We start from the raw sequence: 21,802 nt of genomic DNA, 5'->3' as shown, positions 1-21,802 counted from the left end.
TTGTCAGTTTTTACAATTCTGCTCTTAGGAATTTTATTATGTTCAACCATTTCAATAGTCTTTAAGAATTTTGAGAATTCCAGCTAAAATTATTACAGTAGAGCGTCGATAAGTGGAATGGCCGGAAAGTGGAACGATTTTCAGTCGGACTGTGTCGTGTTGAATCGAATGTTTTTGATACTAAATTTACTTCTAAAGTATAATTTTCATGTTTTTTATATTCTTTAATATATTTATTTTGTTTGTACAAAATGCAGAAATAATTTTTAACGATACGATAGCCTCTATGATTATTATAAAAATTTTCGTTAGGCTTAAAATCGACGAAAATTCAACACGAAGCGACACGCAACGGAGAAAAATTCAACAGGAAGCGATACGCAACGGAGAAAAATTTGAACATCGGACAGGTTAATGTATTTTTTCGTACAAAGTCGGAAACTGGAACAAATCATTAACTGGAAGGACCCCAGTCCCCAATTGGTTCCACTTATCGACGCTCTACTGTATTACAGTTGAGTCCGTGTAAGTCGTCATAGATATAACTCGACGCCGTCGGTTTTCTGTGGTCCCAGCCAACTTACATAGGCTTTAATGTTAAAAACTCTTACTCGACACCATTTAACTTGTCACCACTGCATAAATCGACATACTTTCGCTGTCCCATACTCATTTAGTTGTCTGATAAGTCGAAAATGAGTTGACTTATTTATTAATATATACATGTTAATAAAAAGGCCTTAACATTTTATGTATTTTTGTATATAAAATAATAACAAATAAACAAAAAGAAAATACAGTATTTTTTTTTCTATTAATGAATGAATAGGAATGATAATCTGTAAATAATAAAGATGAATAGTTGTTATGTCCTTGTGCATTTTTAGGTCTAAAAAGTTTCTCATAAGAATTTTTCATTTTCCAAGCAAGCAATTATGGCAGAAAATAAATATTTTATTTTCCTGCAGTATTTTCATTTTATGCAATCATCTAATTAAGTAATCACCTATTTCTAATCGTTTTCTAAATAATAATAGTTTAGAGATTACCATCTTTATTTCTTTATTAACTCTTTGTATGTCTTCATATTGTTCTTGTAGTGTTTTTAAGATTTTGTCATTCTATAGTTTGACGTTTCCCATTCTTTCTGATTTTTCCTATCTTCCAAATGTCATAAATGTGTGTACATATCATCACTTTACACAGATGATAGATAAGCACATTTATGACATTTGGAAAATAGGCAAAATCAGAAAGAATGAGAAACATCAGACAGTCATTTTATTCAGTCAGTTTCTCTATTTCATATCTTAGGATATAATTTAACAATCTACTGCATGTAGGCTAAGGAAATCGTGATGATTTCTACTATTGAATTGTTTTTCTGCCAACATTGCATTAAAGAAAAAAATCTATAAGATAAAAATTCTGAAAATGTAATTAATTGTTAAAAAATACAAATTTTCTTTCTGACTGTTCGTCTAAGATAAAATTATTTTAAATAAACAGACACTAATAATAATCAAATAAACATTGATTTACTTCTTTTCGATGCTTTTATTGTAATAAATATAGTTTGATTTGACAATCCTCATCAGTATGAAAAAAGGTCTACTTAATGCCCGTAGGATTGAAAGTGTAAAAGAAAGAAATGTCTCAGAAGCCACATATTAGGACCTTACAGGCTGCAGGTTGCTCATGATTGGTTGAAAGCATCATTGGGAATACAGAATTCAAATATACATAATTTTAAAAATATGTTGTTTACATTCCATTTGAAATTAGAGTATATTTTTAAAATAATATGTTTATAATAAATAATATTATTATTTTCAGAAATTAACATTTCAGATAAGTTTAAATTGACTCCCATAATTCTAAACTTTCGGTTACCATTACCAAACTTTTACTAAGGAAATCTGTAGAGAAATTTTTTGGGTTCTTCATTTTCAGAATTACTATATTCCTTGTTCTACCAGTTCTTGAAGGTTATCATTGGTAAGGCTCTCACCAGAAACCTGCAGTAACTCCTCAATATCCTGCTCATCTACATCTACTAGTCCTGCTGTATTGATTAGGTTGACAATTTGGTCAACCTAATGATACGGCAATAGGTTCTTCTCATTGAGAATTCTTGGAAACCTCCAGCCATACCTTCTTCCACACTCGTTTCATGCATTTATCAGTTAATTCTTGCCAAGCCAACATTGCCTATGGTATCCACGATGTTATATTTTTTCCAAAATTGCACCAAACAAACATAGACTTAAAGAAAGTACAGCGCAACGATGAATTGCCACCTTTTGCCAATTGGTCTGTGTTTGGGAATAATCGTAATGCTGTGTTAATTTGAATCAGTGTAAAATTTCAGCTTTTTTTAGGTTTCGAGCAGTCTGCGTTATATCGAATCAGCACTAATTGAGGAAGTGTTAAACGAGGTCTTACTGTACTTGCATAGTTAAAGCTGTTATTTATTAGTGTAATTAGACTAAGTTTTTTAATACTATGTATGTTTTAGTCAGTCTTGTTTTTATTTCTGATCTAATACTACATTAGATGACAAAAGTTTAATTGGTATAAAACTTATTTGGATTAAAGTAACTGGGAATAATACTATGTTTAGGCCTATGCTTAGAAGCATTAATCCTGATCAAATCTTTGAACTTGATTAACTTTTCATTTTAACAGAATAGAATTAGCTATTTCTAATCAACATTCTAACAACTGGGTTTTTTTAACATCATTTCTGCAGCTGAGTTAATCTTCTTTAAGTGGATTAGTGACGTGAGTCACAACATTAGTCCTCTGCTAGAATTAACAACTGAAAGAATGATGTTGTGTTTATTCTTGGTTAACTTAAGTGGGATAAATTTTACCTCAGTTAAATTTTATCATGTAAATGTAGTATAAGGAAAAATTGAGCATTTTTAGATTTGATAGGAGAAGAATTGACTTATAGAATATTAATGCAGTAGAGGATTGTTAAATGCATTTTTGTTTTCAGAGATGGCAAATGATTAAGTTAATTCACTCCTAGTGCTACTCTTAAGTCATCAAACTGTTTCTTTAGCTTCTGACATTCTAAACACAGAGAACTACTTACTGCTACCTCTGTAGTGAATACACTGGTTTTTATATATTTTTCTCAAGTAGTGTACTTGATATGGCATAATAAAAGTTTGTTTTGTATATTCAGAAACATCAGATAAAAAATGCTGTCCACTATAAAATGTTAAATAAAACATTTTAAACGCATTTTTCTGTTTACACCTTAGTCGTCAACAGCCCTCTGTCGACGACTATATAAGGTCGATGTGGACACGGGATGTTTAACTTCATCTGATCTTCGAATTAACATCAAGTTTGTCTTAGATCTTCAGGTTTGCATTCAAGTTTGAATGAAGTCTGGATTCGTCTCGCTGTCTGTTCTTCAACAGCCGAAAGGAGGTTACTGCTAACCAACATCTCGTCGATTGGTCGTAAGGTGTCTTCTCAATGGACAAGAATGGGAAATATGAACTATTTGGACTTTGCTTAATGTTATTGGTGTACCATAATGGTCACCAATTGTGAAACAAGTGTATATTTTAACTTTACTGCAATCATCTGGGATTAATTTGGGGTAGAGCACAAATTTATATTGAATTCTGTTTTACATATCTGTTACCATGGAATCCCTGTTTAAAACAAGATCATGCTGTAATCTTGAAAATCTGTGTGTTGACATCTATATGATTTGTAGTTTTTATTATAAGATCTGCGGGGGTACGGAAGATACAAAATTATCTTCTATACCGCTTACACGACCCTGTTTGTCATAAACAGTTTCTCTGATTGTCATAAACCCAATTTAGGAGATGGTTCCTTGCAGTTCCAAGTGGTAGGAGGGACTTAAAGATAAAAGATCAGAGATCAATCATCACAAAATCAACGTTTTCCTTAACGTCAGGAGCCCGACACCAGTTATTCGGTTTTGTTATATGTGGAATAACACGCATAGTAATTCAACTCGCGAAAATACGAGAGCATCAAGCGAGCGGTAGAATGAGGAGTCATGCATTTAAATAATAAACAAATTTAATATAAACTAAAATAGGAATATACAATAAATGCAAGTCACAAACAATATTATATTAACGTGAAATGCAACAAAAGATAATTCAAACTTCTATATCTAAGCCTAACCTCTTAATCTATCTTATTACTAACTAAATCTATGTATAGTTTGCGTGTGGAGAGAGAGTTATACAGATTTCTAACAATCAGTACCTCAGCAGCTTCTTATAGCATGTCGTATTCAAAGAACTTGTAATCTTCTCATATTCACATATAACAATACTAAAAAAGTCTATACAAGCCGGAACTGCACCCAATAACTATTTCTTGAATGGCTTTCCTCCTATGGACTGTGCCTTAGAGTTTGTATGGCCATTTCAGGTTTTAATTATTCCTCTGACAAACTACCTAATTACAGTATGGCTTCTCCTATCCTCAGGACTGTGCAATTTGGCGCTAAAACGACTTCCTTTTATAGGGCCTAGTGACATGCAGCCGGCCAAGACTTGTTATATGATTCATCTCAACTCTGTAAATGGAAAGGAAGTCTACTTCCATTGATTTGTTGATAATACTTTTGATTTTACATTTTATTATTTTAATGATTTTCTAAAATGTCTTAATTTGACTTGACATTATTTCTTTTACATAACATTCTATATCGACTGTTGATTATAGTCAATATAATTCTTTAAGGCTAACAATAGGGATTTTTATCCAAACAGATAAAATCGAAAGTTCTTGACGTATTTGACATCATCGACCAGGAAATTATTTTTAACGGAAACTTCTTTTGAATGATTATTAAAAATTATAAAATATTATTTTAAAAAATTATTTAATTAATTAGCCTTTTGAACTCGCGATCTCACATTATGGTGAATAATGAAAATACATTAATAGAATTTTATGATCTCCAATGATTATTACATTATTTTGCTATCATAATTTATCATAATAAATACGTACCAATAGTTATCTTAGCATTATTAAAAAAGTAAATGTAAGATAATATTTTATTGAATTAGCATATATTTTATTGAATAATTTTTAAAATTATTGTTTGTGCTTTTATGTAGTTTAATCTTGCAATTCCCGATGAGATGGATGTTCAAATAGAAACAAAGAAAGCTTTAGCTGGTCAAATTCCAAATCTCGAAGACAGTACCTGCGTCGAAATATCCCTAACCACCGTCGATGGCGACACGTTGGTTCTGGAGACCTGGCATCTGGGAATGAACGAGCAAAATGATCCCGTGGTCAAGATTTTACCCACGGTTTACAATAGGATCGGACTGATGCTTAAGTCTCTCATAGCCGTCAGTCGCGTCACGCCGGCATACAGACTTTCGTGCAGACAGGGTCACGACACCTATGTCATCTGCTATAAAGTGTATATGGGAAATCCACAGGTATTTGTTTTAAGTAAAAGTCTCAAATTTTTTTTTTTTTTACTTATCATAAACAAGAATATTTAATGTTGTCACTAGTTACATTTTATTTTATTCATGGTAGCATGTTTCATTGTTAGTATATTTTGTGCTAGTGCACTTTTCTCAATGACAGACTTATCATACCGGATTCTGTTCCATATTTAAGCCAGTATGTTAAATCTGTCTTTAGCAAAAGTATACTAGCACAAAATAACAAAGCAAGACAACAGACAAAAAGTGATCAGAATAATATAATATAATATATATATATAGAATAGATTTCAATAAATTAAAAGCCACATTTAAAATTTATATTTTATTGTATTTTTTACAAGAAAAAATATCTTATTAAATTAAAATTTAATAAAATATTCTCATCAAATTTATTAGTATGTAAAACTGTCTTTCAGATGGTTATACTATTAGAAAACTTGCATTATAATTGATTGTATAATATTCAATCTGACATTTTCTAAATTTTCAAAGTTGAAACAAGAACAAATTGTTAAACATTTGAGTCCCAAAGAAATAATAAGAGATTAAGTATGGCTGCAAATAAGTCTTTAATACAACTCAATTTTCTGAAATAATATTTCAATGTGATCAGAATATTAGTGAAGATGCATACATACCTTCATTTCATATTCACAAATTATCATGAATATGAGATCACTTAATTTCTTCCCATCTTGCTTTATACACATCTGTAGTATATACCGTACCAATATAGTCTAGTAACTGTGTATTCTTATTAACCAAATATTTGTATTCTAAATAAGGATATATGAAGTCTTGTGTGTCATCTCCAGTTTATTGATACTGCAAAATTTGTAAACAATACCTGTGTAGTATATTTTGATTGCTTCAATGTCTCATTATTCAAACTTACTTTTTTTGGAATGTATGTATGCAATAATGAACAGTTAAAACAATTTAAAACAAAAAATATAAGTCAGCAGTAATTTTTTGGTGAACAAATGTTTTCAACCATCTTTATGGCCATTTTTCTAAAATGTAAACAATTTAAAATATAAAGCTATGCAGGCAATAATAGACTTCATTTGTTTATTTTTGTATTATTTTAGTTTCAATATTGTATTTTCCAAGCATAGTCATATCCAAATAACTGATCAGAGATAAAATAATATATTATCTTTAAATCTTTTCATATATTCAGTATAGGTGCAAGCTAATGTCTTGCAGTTACTTATTACAGGGTGACAATAATTAACCCGTACAAAGTTTGTAGCAATGCTGCACCTGAACTTTTTTACTGTCACCAATTTACATACTATTGTTTAATTCTCCATGATTTCCTGCCCGTGTAGATGTACTTTCGATGTAATAAGGGTTAGTTCTTTATTTTTTTAATGGTGTCGAACAAATGTTGTGCAATTTTGGAGCTATTCCGGCAAGGAAAGCATCAATGTGAAATTGTTCGTCTGCTCGGTGTTCCAAAAATGACAGTCTCAGATGCAGTTCGGTGATTCAAGGAGCTTGGCCACAATGGTGACCGTCCCGGACGTGGAAGAAAGCGCACTGTCAACACGTCTAGGAACCGCAAGATCATCACAAAGCGAGTTGACTGACATGCAAAGGTCTCCATGAGAAAAATTGCTCGTGAAATCAGAATCAATCGCGAATCTGTGCGGTTAATGGCGAAAAAGGAACTCGTACTCAAGCCCTACAAGTTCCAAAAGGTTCAGCTCCTCACCAATGAAAACAAGTGCGTGAGACTCCAAAGATCCCGTTAACTCAAGCGTCGGGCCGCGGGTCGACAATGGGAGTGCATTCTCTTCACAGACGAGAAGCTTTTCTCCGTACAACCATCAAAACGACAGGAAACTGGTCCGCGGGGGCTCCTGGAAGCTCAGCCGTCATCGAACATCACAAAATCCAATGTCAGTCATGGTTTGGGGCGGAATTTGTGCGAGCGGCAAGACACCCCTTGTTTTCGTCGATCAAGGGGCCAAAATCAATCAAGATGTGTACCACCATGACATTCTCGAGGCTGTGGTACTTCTGTGGGCTCAGCAGCATTTTGTCAGTGCGAAAATGGACGTTTCAGCAGGACTCGGCACCGACACACAGAGCGAAGAAGACTCAGGAGTGTGCAAAGCTCATTTTCCCGATTTCATCTCGTCTGCGGAATGGCCACCGTACTCGCCGAATCTGAACCCAATGGACTACAGTGTGTGGTCCATTTTGGAGGCCAGGGCCTGTTCTAAGCGCCATGAAAGTTTGGAGTCACTGAAGCAATCCTTGCGCTGGGAGTGAGACAAACTGTCTCCATAAGAGTGCGGCCCATCGCTGAGAATTTCAAAACGCGTTTGGGGCTCTGCATCAAAGCAAAAGGAGTCCACTTTGAAACTGGCTGAATATCTGATTAATACGTAAAGTATTGTCACTGTTATATGCTGTTGTTTTGCTAATTTTCATTTCTTTAATAAATTTACGATACAAAAAACTTGTACGGGTTAATTATTGTCACCCTGTATAATGAGTTGTTATTACTAATGATGCACTCTGAATCAATTACGGTGTGATAAAAAACATCGAAAAATGAACATTATTGAACCCCTTCTGTTTTCTGCATCAGGTTCTTAACCGTTCCTAGATGGTTATTTGATTATGGAATGACGTTTAAATAAGAGTTTGATTATAGGTTCGAAAAAATTACAAAAAACCATGTCACACATGCACACATTGTTTTTTGTAATTTTTTTGAACTTATAATCTGTGCCTCTCACTGAACACTTCAAATGGTTAGAGGCTATGCACATTTTAAATCCAGCAACACATATGCATGCATAAAGTTTAAAGAGGAGATGGTCTTGTTGTTGGCCTGGCAGGAGTCGATTCACACTTGCTTGTATCTGGGCAGGCCAACTTATTGTGCATGCGTAACATTGTTTTTTGAAATTTTTTAGAACTTATAATTGAACTCTTATTTAAACATCATTCCATAATTGAATAACCATCTAGGAACAGTTAAGAATCTGACGCAGAGTCCAGAAGGAGTTTGAAAATGTTCGTTTTTTCAATGTTTTTTATCACACCGTACATCGGTTCCAAGTGCATCATTATCATTAATTCGGTGTGGTGAGTAGTTATTGAATTATTACTATTGTGCTACATTAAAAAATTTACTTGCCTCTACTAGCAGTGGTTCTCATGGACACAGGACCTTCTCTAGTGGGCACACAGAAATGATGTTATTGTTTATTCTTGAGTACAACTCCACACCTTGTATTCTTGAAATTAGAGATAGAATATTAAAATATATTCTATCTACTAATTTCACACAAATATAACATTAAAAACACTAGCAATTTGTATATTTATATCATTCAGCTTATTACATTCAAAGCATCATTGCAGCTACTTTGTAGCCATTTCTTCGTCAAAGTTTGATCCCATTTAGTGGTAAGTATCTCTGTGTGCTCTTTACTTTTGTTTGAAATATAATTACATACTATCAAAAAATGTTAAAAAATTGTTTTATTAGAATAAAGTACATAAGAAAACTATAGGCCAGTATACCTTTATGTAATATATAGGAGCTTAAAACTTATAAAAAGGTCTTTTTTTTACAATATTGCTGCAATAAAAATTCATTTTAAATAGAATACAGTAATATTTTTTTATTTGCATTTGAACATAACAGAAGTTGTATATTTTTATTCCTAGATATACATTGACTAATATTTTACAGAAGTTTCTTCTTTCATTAGCATCATGCAACACTTAATCATTAATAAATAATAAATACTTTATACAATTATAAATAATGAAGTGTGACCTATATAAATTGACAGTCTCAATCTATGGTAAAAAATTCTATTGCAAATACATGTATTTTTTTCTGTACAAAAAATTTAGAATATAAATTTTAAATTTAGGATTTGTAAATGGAATTTAAATCTTTATGCATATGTAATTTAACTAATGATGGAAAATGAGTTAAAGCCAAACAATCTCTGGATTAGATTAGGCTATGATACTGCTACTATTAATAATTAAATGCTAAGTAATTTGACCTAGAGGTAGGCATTAGGTGTTATTTCTTAATAAATTTAATAATTAAAATTAATATTTACTAATTGATTTAGAAGATTCTGGAATAAAAATGAGATTGATAAATTAGTAAAATTATTTTGAAAAGATCTTTTAATTTGTTTATGATTGTAAAAGAAATTGCCTGAAAGTGGTTAATAAGTCTTTTTAAATAAAAAGTTTTAAATTTCAAATATAATGGTCGTAATGAATTTCAATAACTTATCAAACTCATAAGTTATTCGGAATGGTTTAAAGTTTTTTATATGAATGTAATTAAATTTTTCAATATTATCTGATTACAATAAGTGGATTTTATTGTATATATTTATAATCACTTTTGAAACATGCTTATACTAAGTATCTAACCAATAATAATAAGCCAGATAAGTATATACAGCTACATTTAGTGGAAATTCCAATTTTATTGTCTCAGACATGATAAAAGAATTAAAAATTTTATAATGAAGATTTATTAATTCTAATTATTAGTAAGTCAGTAACAATGTTTTATGTGCTTGCTTAAAGACATATACTGTCTTTAGCCGTAGCTAGAATGACTGAAGCAAGAAATGCAAACAATCTTAAACTACTGTACAGCAAGCAAATGACAAAGCATATAAAGCACTGATTAACACTGATAATGATTGCATGTTATCAGCTACATTTTGAGACTGAGAGCACAATGATATTTTTAAGCTTTTTATCTTGAGGTAAATTATCAACTATAATTGAATTCTGACTACAATAAGTAAAATTGTATGAGATGACAGTATAACTGCCTACCACTAGATAAATTATTTGATATTTAATTAATTACATAGTCATATACTACAATAGTCAGCAGTTCCTTTGACATCAACTATAAATTGGTTTTTGAGTTTTATATATATACAATGTTTTTAGATCTATTAACTTTAGTAATAATAAATAACTGATAACAATATCTATGATTACAATGGATAAACTACTGTGTTTGAAATCTAAATGTTTTGTGAGACTAGATTATATCTAAAATAAATTGTATAAGTTTTGTTTTTAGTACAACTTGCTGGGCGATGGCTACGAAGAGTGTCTGGTTGGCCAGGTGGCAACTCCGGTTGGAACCCTGACATTGAGCGTAGCCTACAGGACGAATCTCACGATAACGCCCCAGCGTTCTGAGAAGGTCTGTCCGTTTCTGGTAAAAAGTGATTACTTCGAGCGGGACGCCAGCCCCAAATTTCAGTGTCATCGGTGTTGCTCTGATCCTTCGGCATACTCTTCAAATTTTATGTATGTATGTATTGTTGAGATGGTTAGAAGAAAGAATTGTCAAAATGGCTTATGCTGACTGTTTCATTTTTATTACAGGAACAAAATTACTCGAGATGGCAACTTGTCCCACACTGGTTGTTCTGTTCCTAATGGTAATCAGACGTGTCCGCAAAGTTTTGATCGTAAGGATGTTAAGATGGAACGAAATGAAAATAATAAAGATGCAAGATTTAAAAGGTAATCCAAATAAAATATTAACTTTAGCAACACACTGTTGTATTTGTTCAAATATACAGTAGCCCCTCATTATATCACATTTGTCAGGAGACAAAGAAAAAGCATATATCCAGCGGTGTGATATAATTGAGAACTAAAAATTCTGGGCTTTTACTAAACAGATTATACACGTTATGGATTATTAATTCTTTGTTCTTTTGTCAGCAAGTGTTTCTGATATAAAATAGCTTAGTTTTTCAATACTGAATTTTATTAGTGGTGGTATCATATTAATTGATGTTTATGTAAACATTGATACTACGAACATCCATTTAGCATTATCGTTTCTTTAACAATGACATTTAAAGACAAATACTGTCGATACAAAAACAAAATATTAGTTTCGATTTTATTATACAGTACTACATTTCATAATAAATCATGTATTAAAAATTTGTGTAATTTACATTGTTCAATAAAAATTATAAATACAGTAATTGAAATTTAAAAAATAAATATTGAACATATAATAGAACATCAAAACTTATAAAATTACAGAGTAAAAATCCTCTAAAAAGCAGGAGACAGCACTTAAAACCAATAAACAATGTTTAATATCAAAAGGAAACGAATAATAATTGATTTGTCCATCTGTTTTGTATATTTAGATCTTGATGAATTTATTATTTCACCTGCTGTGGTAGTTTCAAGGACAATGGTAGGGCCCACCAGTGGCCAAGTGATCTTCATACCCTGAACACTGGGAGTTCGGTCATGGGTTCATGCCTCGCTCGGATGGGCTGGCCACGTGGAGTTTTCTCCACATCTGTAATGCCTAAATAGGGGCCAGTTTCCCTTAAAAGGCATCTCCCTAGGCAGATTGCCCAAGTGTTGCATTGCCATAACTTAACAATCAAACAACAGGAATAAAATAGCATATATGGTTGCAAAAAGAAATTTCATGGTAATTGTTAATTTAAAATTTATTGACTCAAGTGCTTTTAAAATTTGGGGGACAAAAAATGTGTGATATACAAGGAGCTACTGTATTTTAAAATGATTGTTGAGTATACATGCTATGGAAAATTGATTTACAGCATAAGCATTTGCACGTGTTGCAAAATTACTCATCTTTTCACCCTATCTTCCCAAAAATAGGAACAGTTAGTATTAACCAAGTGCAATGTCTCATCATATTGATTATCTGTAGTCATTTGTGGGTTTACTCTACTTCCTCAAGGCCACATCATAGCTGTGAAGAAATGGTTCTGTTGATCTTAATACTAAAGTTAGGATTGTGGAAGTCGATCAAAAGATGAACACGACTTTGAAGCAAATTGTGAAGATGTATAAAATAGGAAAAACCACAGGCACAGCTAAATTGTCATTGTCTTTGTCATAGTGCAAATTCAACAGATTTCTACAGGCTTCCTAATTACAGGTTTGACATTTTGAAGTCAAACAGATCATGCATGAGTGGTTGAAGGGAAATGGCTCCACAAAAAGAAAGTTTAGGAAGACTGGCAGTGAGGAACTTAATGACATGATTTGGGTCAGATTTACAGCCATTACAGATGAAGAACTTGCCGGTTTCTGGCCCTACACTGCAAGAAAAAGCAAAGGAAGCTGCTGAGTTGTTAGGTAATATGGACTTTAGAGCATCAAAGAGCTGGTTAGAATTTCCAAAAGAAGCATTCACTTGCATTCAAGCAAGTGAATGCTTTTTTTGATCCTTTCCAGAGAATTGGCAGATGCTCCAGAAGAATCTATAGCAAGACAAATGGTTCTTATGGCCTATTACAAGTGCAAAGATATTGCCAATGGTGATGAAACTAGCTTATTTTACCAAGCACTTCCCAACAACTCTATCTGAAGCAAGAATATTGCTTGGGTGGAAAGCACTCTAAACTCCACCTGACTGTTTTTGTATGTGCATTCAGATGGGGAGATAGAGAAACCCATTGTCATAAGAAAATCAGCCATGCCCAGATTTAAGAACATGAATATCAGAAAACTTCCTGTTATATGGAAATCAAACAGAAAGGCATGGATGATAACTGATTCAACAGAAGAATGGCTCAAAGGGTTTAACAATAGTATGAAGAGTCAGAATTACCATGTTCTTTTGTTCTTGGGCAATTCAACATGCCATCCTCATACTAAATTGTTGATAGGTTTTGCATGAACAACATGGATCATGCAGCCCTTAGACTTAGGTGTGATAAAATGAGTCAGACTAAACTATCACCAATCAGTTTTGTGATTGATCATCACAAAGATGGAATCCAGTTCATTTGCAACTGACAGTGAGATCACCTGATCCATATCTGTACTGGATGTAGCACTGTGGATACCGGAAGCAGTCAGGAAAGTGTCATCAGCAACTATCAGATCTTTCTTTTGAAAATTAAACTTTCTATGTAATGATGAGGAAGAAGCAGCTGGAATTAGTAGCAAAGATGGTGCCAGCATCAAAACTCTGAATCATGCTACTTTGGGAATATCTTTGCTGAAGATTACACAAGAATTGAAAGTGAAGTTGCAACTGAAAATGATTTAGAGAAGTATTTTTCAACCACCAGTCTGAAAAAATTTCACTGGTCTGCAGAAAAATATTTGACTGTATTGACACTGGCACAATTGATTACATGTGACATTTAAATAGTAGTCTAGTATTAGTATATGTACTTTGTTATGTACAGAAATTCAATGCAAATTATTTTACTTGACTACTATTACAAATCCTGTGTGTTAAAGGAAATATAAAAAAAATGCGTTAAGGAGAATAAAGAAGCAATTTGCATGTTTTTCATGAAGTAATTTAATCTTTCCTCGTCTCTACAGTTTTCAATATACAATATTATATATTCAATATTCAATATTATATATTATACACCCCGGTGTGTATGAGGAAGATAGGAAGATATCTTTCCTCGTCTCTACAGTTTTCAAGACATTTCATTTTACGTGTAGTAGATAACTTGTATGCGGTGGAAACCTGTCGACTATGGAAGAATTGCTTAGTACCATTGGATTCCATTGTGCTTTGACTAACGAATGTTTAACAGCTTTACATATACATAGTAGAGTCCCACAAACCTGATTTAATGTGGACCGAGAAGGTGAAGAGTTACCAAAATGAAGAGTTTCATGACGTAGTGCTAGTCTAAATAGCAGAATTTTCAAAAGGTATTACATGTGAAAATTAATATATGTATTAACTATGTACCAATAATGACTATTTCTATTTGTAGTTAAATTTTAATTAAAAAAATATTGACTATTCAGTGGCACCTTGGAATAAGGTTATATTCTTTGTTAAATTGATTTGTTGTTATCATCAAGTTATCACCTGTGAAGAACAATAACTTATTTGATCCTAGTGTTATAGATGTAAAAATTAGATTACATTTTTTTCTGAACGATACAATGAATTTTACGGAAAGTTGAATTATTGAGAGTCAAGTTTCCAGGACTCTACTGTAGAATGTTTATTTGCATAGAAATTTGTGACAGTTTTCTTATTTTATCTGATTGTGTGTGTTGTAGAAGAAAAAAGTTTTTTCACATAAATTGAAAGTTAATGTAATTGCATTTTATTTTTAGAGAAAAATGCTTTGGTCTCACGGAGTCGAAAGTCGGTGCCTTCGTTCCGAGCAACAGGCGTCCGGACCCCTCTCCGCTTCCGGATCTGCTACTGCCCGACACGCCATTTCTAAATCTGGTCCAGAATGACAGCGACAACAACCCCATTTCGGACGGGCCAGTGGATGGTAAAAAGGAGAGGACGTCGGAAGACGTGGTCGACAGGAATGCAAACATGGAGACCGCAAATAGAAATGCCATCAATAGTAATAATGTGACTCGCAAGAAATATGGAAATTTTGTGGATCTGAACAGCAACCCTCAAGACTGCAATTATCGTAAATCTTCGGGAAGCGAAAATTCTCCTTACGATTTTGTTATGGTTGAATTGGTAAGTGGGATGTTTTCCTGTCTTAAATTTTATTGTTGCATTAAATAGTTTAGCAGGCTTTAAACAAACAGATGCAAATTCAAATATTAGAAGTAGTAACAGTATTATCAAGATTATTGATATGTAACAAAAATGATTTGTTAGAATCTTGTTATAAACTTTAACTAAAAAGACACTTTTACTTTCATACAATAAAAACATGAAAATACAGTCTTTGTTAATAAAATAGAATTACAATATTAAACAGTTTTAATATATAGCATTATCAGAGTGTGCAAGCTAAAGCAGTTGAGATATTTGCTCTTTGATGTTCATAATGATTGGCAAGCAAGACAAGATTTGAATTTACAGCTGATATCTTTGGCCATAGAAAAAAAAACCCAAACTGCACACTCTGGATTTGTACATATCCATTGATGCAAGAACAATTGTATCAATGGATCAAGTACTAATGTTACTATTTAAAAAATGTTTGGTGGCTTAAACGAATTAAACAATTTACCTTGCAAGTGAGGTATTCTATTGACAAAAAGACGTTTAAATGCCAAGTAAAGTTCATCTCATTAACATTTTATCACTCAAAGTATTATCTTATATTGTAGTTTTGGGTAAGATTTCTATAAATATCATGTGATAAATAAACAAATGATTACTATACATTATGCTACTTAGCTCTACATTATCTTGCCAATAAAAGGACAAAACACAAAGGGTAGTCTAAGATAGCAACAAGATCTAACTGAACTTCATTTAATTGCAAAATTTCCTGCATGGATAGAATTTACTAATCTTGCTGTGTGTGGTGATCATGCCCCAAAACACCTCCAAATTCATATCTGTCAAAATATCGTACAGGATAAAAAAAAAAAAAAAACAAAGTAAAAACTTATTGTTGGCTCATAAGTAAAGCAATGTTGAGAATTTAACTCCACTCGTCCTAAAAGTTTTGTTTGTGATGACTCTATAATCCTCAACTATTATCAACATCTGTTTTATCTTCCTTAATATTTACAAATTATACCAGATGTCTTAAGTCTTGTATGTAATAATTGTTTTTTGAATTTTGACCTACTTAACAGAAACCGTCATTTGCCGACTGGAGCGGAAATGGAGACCTGGGCGCTTTTTTCCGAGAATGCCAGTCCGCGCCGCCCCTCACTTCGTTCGAAAGCCAGCCGTCGCTCGAAGAACAAGTGGTAGAGATAAAGAACCAACTGGCAGTCTTCGAGACCAGCATGAAGGACTTCGACGATTTCGTGGACACGCTCTGTCGTACCGAATCTCGCAAGAATTCCGACTGAGACGCGTCGACGCCGAATCTTTGCATTCGTAATTGCTTTATTTTATCGATACTAACCGTTGAAAATAATTCCGAAACTTAAATGAGAATTCTAAAAGTCGTTTTAAAAAATTGGAAGTTTACTTTAAGATCTCTTACGACTTCAGACTAAATAGCATAATATAAGAAAAGATTGTATTTAATTTATGAATGTGTTTATATTAAGATTTTTATAGTATTTAACTTGTACAGTTTTTTGTAAAAAGTAATTTACTTACAATATTTGTTTCGACATCCAGAAATTTTTTCGACATATTTATTGTTAGTTTTAAGGCATCGACGGCAAAGTATTATCCAGCATATCATGCAATTCGTTTATCGAATAAAAATATATTGCCACGCAAGTTGTTTAGTCACAAATAGCAACTAAAAAGTAAATTATATGCCATTTTTCCTAGTCAGAATATAGTAGTATCGCATACTCAAGAATTATAACTATTAGATACTTCATTATATTTGGACAGCCTTTAAAATTTGTCTTTTCAACTTGCATTTAGACTTTTACAGCAGTCGGAACGTTTTATATCCGTATTTGAATCTGCCCGAAAAAGTCGACTCTTGCAAAGACTTGCATTATGTTTTGCATCCAGGCTTTTATCTCGCTTCGGAAGGACGAAACCTATCTAAAAGTAGAAACTCTTTGATCGGCAAGTGCAAAATAAGAGAATAATATTAGATAGCAAAACTCGAAACTTTTAAATCTTGCACATCTCACAAAAAGATCTGTCGAGGCATGATACGTAACCGAAAAAGAAAAAAAATTCTCTTGCTTTACCGACAAAAATGGCAGATTTCGGAGACACCTGCACGTCTAGAATAAGTTTTATGCCATCCGTCTAAGCATTTGATATTGAATTTAAATAAAATCAAAATTATTGTTATAATTCTCATGCCAAATTGTATTTAGGTGCTATTTTTATAAAAATCTGAACATTCAGTTTTAGCAAAATTATTAAACCATTAAAGTAAAATTACAAAACAAAAATTAAAAATATGCTATGCTAAATCCCGGAACTTTCTACGACGGACTGCCCAAACTTAACGATCGTTCTCCGCAACAGTTCGATACTTTGTAAGCCACTTAACCCTTAACCGATTTTAACATTTATATACCGTTCCTTATCGGCTTCTCGTTCGTCTTTAACCTTTAAAATTTTATAACGTTTGTGCCAAATGTATCGTTACCGCCGTCGCTCGGGAAGAAAGGGTCGAGTTTAATTTCCGCATCTTTGCGAGATGCCGACAAATATTAATGTAGAAAATAAAATTGGGATGTTTGATTCATTCCTTAGTTTAAACAATGTCAAACTGTAATGTCAGTTGTAATTCTTAGCTTTTTTATGTTGGCAGATTCTGGAAATAAATAGAAAACTAATGTGTCTCTTTGTTTGAAGTAAAAACATATTATTTTTATATTTGTGGTAATGTTACATTAACGTGGCTGCAAATAACAGAAAAACAAATTTATTTGTAACAAATTACAATAAAAAGATTCCTCCTTTAAATGGAAAACTTAGAATTAAAATTTGGTACGATTTCTTTGGTATGGCCAATTTTATCTTCTGTATATTATTTGGAATTAATTGGCCAATAGGAATGTTAAAGATTGCATTAAACTCTAAACTGATAAATTTCGTATCGAGTATCTGAGATACGGATAACGAGTGTGAAGTGTCCAAGAGCATACAAAGGCATGCAGCATTTTTCAAAAGTTTTTGAACTTTGAAAAATGTAAATTAACACGTTGACTGCCATCTACGAGATGACTCGTAGTTACCGTTTCTGCCTAGGACGCCACCTACGAGTTATATCGTAGTTTGTTTCCTTGCCATATTTGTGCAGCTACGATGTAATTCGTAGTATATCAGTGTAAATATGAATAGATAGCTTCAGGGGCAAGAACAAAAAATCAAGTTTGGCTTACATGAACAGAACATTTATTAATTAAATGAACAGAAAATATAATCATAAAAAGTTTATTCAAAATCGAAAGCAAAACAATATTTTTATTGTTTGTGATAATTTTATAAAACAATCTTCTACGCAAAGGGCTGGCTTCTCAAGACAGATTGGACAGAAATAACGCGTTTCTCGGCGTTTTTTAGCTTTGGTACAAATTCGACATGGCTTTGTCGGATGTTGTTTTTTCTGAGTAGATGGGATACTCTGTAAATAGTGAAGCTTCTGCAATTTAATTTTTTTTGAAACTGGTTGAATCTCTTCTCCAATCAATGCTTTGACGAATGCTTCTCTAAACTTTTAGTTTAGAGAAGCATAAGTTTTATTTTAGAGAAAAAGAGAAGCATAAGTTAGCTTATAGAGAAGCATAAGTTTTATTTTAGAAGAAGTTGCTTTTTGAAAGAGTTTGTGCGCATTATGTATATATATTTCTATAATATGTAATGCAACCTTTTTGGGCCATCTAATAGTCTTTCTTAGAGCTGTGTAGTACGATAGCATTTGATCTGATCGTCAATGCCAGACATTCCATGATTATAATCTCGAATTATATTCGGTTTCGTCGAACATTTTCCATTGCGATTGAACACCTCTACCATTTCAACAACGTGCATGTTTGAAATGGTAAGGACTTCTCGTTTGTCTTTCCATTTACATGCAGTAACAGGACCATTTCGCTGCCAAATAAACTCCCCCATCCTCGCCAAAAATTTTGTCAGATTCTGAATCACTTAGATTAGTGTAGTAATCAAGTTGTTTTTTAGTCAGTGGTCTTTTCTTATCCATTTTGGGATATTTATAATTTGATTATAAAAATAAATAAAAAATAACACTCTCAAAAAAGACGTAAATGTGATGTGCTCGCCTCTATATCCGATTTATTACTAATGAATTTAGACGCACATCTCCGATTGGCTGTAGCGAAGTGACAGGACGAATCGTGTCTGCGCACGAATTAACTCGTAGTTTGGCTTTAGCGAAGAGCTTTCTGTTACATAAGCCAACTACGAGATAATTCGTAATACCTTTATTTTAAGAAAAACACATTCTATATGCTATTTGATTATTACTATATACTCTGATTAGAGTTTTTAATAATATAATATAATTAAATTAAGTTGGCGTTTTACAACAGAATCCTAAAAAGTCACATGGCAGTCAACGTGTTAAATAAAGAGCAATTAATCATTACCATCAATCGCCTTTTAATATTCTTAAGTCAGCATTTCACTAACTTTTATATATAGCATAATTTGGGTGAATTTAATGCAGGAATTAATTGGAATTTGTGTACATAAACAAAAATTCATATATAGCATAGAAATACATTTAAATTTTAAGAGATTCATTCTTTAATTAAATCAAAAAGTTTATGCTTTATTATACTTTTCAAGAGTTTCTAAGTTGTTTGTCTATGTTAATAAAGTAGAAATTAGCGCACAATATTCAAAATATTTCTCTTGAACTCGTGGAGGGTATGGTGCTATTTTACAGTGATGCTATCCTACTCTCATTTTCTGATATTTGAAGAGAGATAATGGGTTCCAGTCTCTTGTTCCTTCAGATGAAATGACAAGAACCAGTCTGTAAAGAAAACACAAGCCAGTCTATTTTGACTATGTATGCTGTCTACAGAAATACAATCTCTTCTGCGAGAGAAATTAGAAATACATAAACTACACGTTTCTCGGTATAAAGGCCCACATAACATTTATCCCGGTGACTACAAACAGTTCCGGAGACAGCTGTCTGGCAATGCATAATCTGTCACGCCTTACGATTAAAGCTAATAATAATAATCTTCCCACAGTTTTATACTCTTTGGTGCCGTTTCGAGATTTAGCCGGGTCGCTCGATCTCGTCGAACGGCCGCCACGGCCTCGAACACTATAGGACGGGCATTCGATTTCCTCGCAACCCGGGGTCGAGACCGGCTCGGCTTTCGGTTTTCCTACGGCTCTCCGTCGTGTCGAGTCGGATGCACGCCCGTGAGGTATGGGAAAAGAATGCATGCAGTAGAAAGCTTCTTGTGGGTCACTGCAGAATTCTATTGGAAAATTCCTACCAGACAATATTGTCAGTGGTATATTCAGGCAAATGCACTGGAACACCATTCTGGGAAACTTTTTACTACGTAGGTGTCTTAACAGATATAAATACAGGAAAATTATCAAAAACTTGAAAGATCTTTTTAGACTGCAAGTAAAGTATTAATTTTATTCTGAATGTCATTGAAATATTCACATTTACTTCAAAGCGATTCTTTTGTGGCTTTAGACCCTAGCCACTACATTAAGTCATTTCTGAGTTGTCTGTTACTTTTGTTTTCAAACATCAGTAGCAGCAGGAGATATAAGGACATAACCATATCTGTTTTTAATTCAAATGCAAGTTTTACAACCATTAAATACACTTACTAAGCATCTTTTAATAGTCAGATGTTTCCCGAAATTTTGAATTTATGCAATGATATACGTGTGCGCCATCTGTCGAACTTTGTAAATATTATTAAATTTTTTCGATTCTTTTTAAAGCTTGTAAACTATTATAAGTAAAATGAAAAAATACAACTTGCACCTCATAGGCCTAACAGAAAAACAAGAACCAGTGTTTTCCTATTGGTAACCACAGCAGAAATATAATTATGATTTTTTGATAATAGAGGTTAATATTCTAGTATTACTTACCCACGTTGCGTATCATAGAAAAACTTAATTCCCGGTAGCAGTCAGTCTGACCTTGTGCAAATAAATGGTGATTATTGTTTATATTCTCACATAATTTACGTTGAAAATATGTCAAAAGTAAACAATATCATTGAGGTTTTATGATTAACAATAATCAATTAACAAATATTTATAAAGTTTCAAATGAAATAAAAACATGTTAGAGAAATTATTTATTTTCAAGTTCAAAAATTTATGAATTATTTAAATAAATTTTCATAACCCCTACAGATGATTTTACTGTGATTACTACAAATGCTTATTTCGTGTTTTTTGTACCCACTGCTTGTCTTACCATCTCTATTGTTGAGATGTAAATGACATCTTGATCTTTTATTTCCTTTTTCCAGTTGTGCTGAACCTGCTGGAACTTGACTATATTAATTCTATAGTAATGCAACGCACGTCCGACAATGCTCGATAATATACAGATTCATTTATTAAGTGAAAAAATTTTACAATAGTGAGAAACTAATAATTTGTACCAGAACGTAAACACCATTAAGCCCAGAGTGAAAGAACTAACAAGTCTCTCAAAATCAGTAATTAATATCTAGTTTTAGTTTTTAAGTGCCATGTAACAAAAAGATACCATGGTGTCAGTTTTTATACATTTTGAACTCATACAAACATTTCTGTATTGGTTTAGCATATTTAGGTCTTTCATTAGTATGTGTATACACAATAATCATACTGCATGATTCCTTGTCAGAAACCAACTGAAAAAAAGTTTTTTTTTATTAGATGTGGCATTCCAGAGCTATTTGCATCAAAGGATTTATGA

General features: G+C 32.5%; 1 protein-coding gene across 1 annotated transcript in view; it reads left to right on the top strand.

Moving 5' to 3' along the window:
- LOC136974258 (autophagy-related protein 13-like) overlaps positions 1 to 17,733 on the top strand; it is a 31,602-nt gene extending 13,869 nt beyond the window's left edge. Inside the window, exons 2-6 of the mRNA XM_067269096.1 lie at positions 5,136 to 5,468; positions 10,588 to 10,820; positions 10,899 to 11,039; positions 14,625 to 14,994; positions 16,074 to 17,733. Of these exons, the coding sequence (XP_067125197.1) occupies positions 5,136 to 5,468; positions 10,588 to 10,820; positions 10,899 to 11,039; positions 14,625 to 14,994; positions 16,074 to 16,295 (1,299 nt within the window). The 3' untranslated portion in view covers positions 16,296 to 17,733. The remainder of the gene's footprint in view (positions 1 to 5,135; positions 5,469 to 10,587; positions 10,821 to 10,898; positions 11,040 to 14,624; positions 14,995 to 16,073) is intronic.
- Positions 17,734 to 21,802: the final 4,069 nt, after the last annotated feature.

This window comes from Centruroides vittatus, unplaced genomic scaffold (genome assembly GCF_030686945.1).
Source record: "Centruroides vittatus isolate TY-2023 unplaced genomic scaffold, ASM3068694v2 contig_345, whole genome shotgun sequence".
NCBI classification, from domain to species: domain Eukaryota; kingdom Metazoa; phylum Arthropoda; class Arachnida; order Scorpiones; family Buthidae; genus Centruroides; species Centruroides vittatus.
This window is presented reverse-complemented; position numbering and strand designations above follow the sequence as displayed.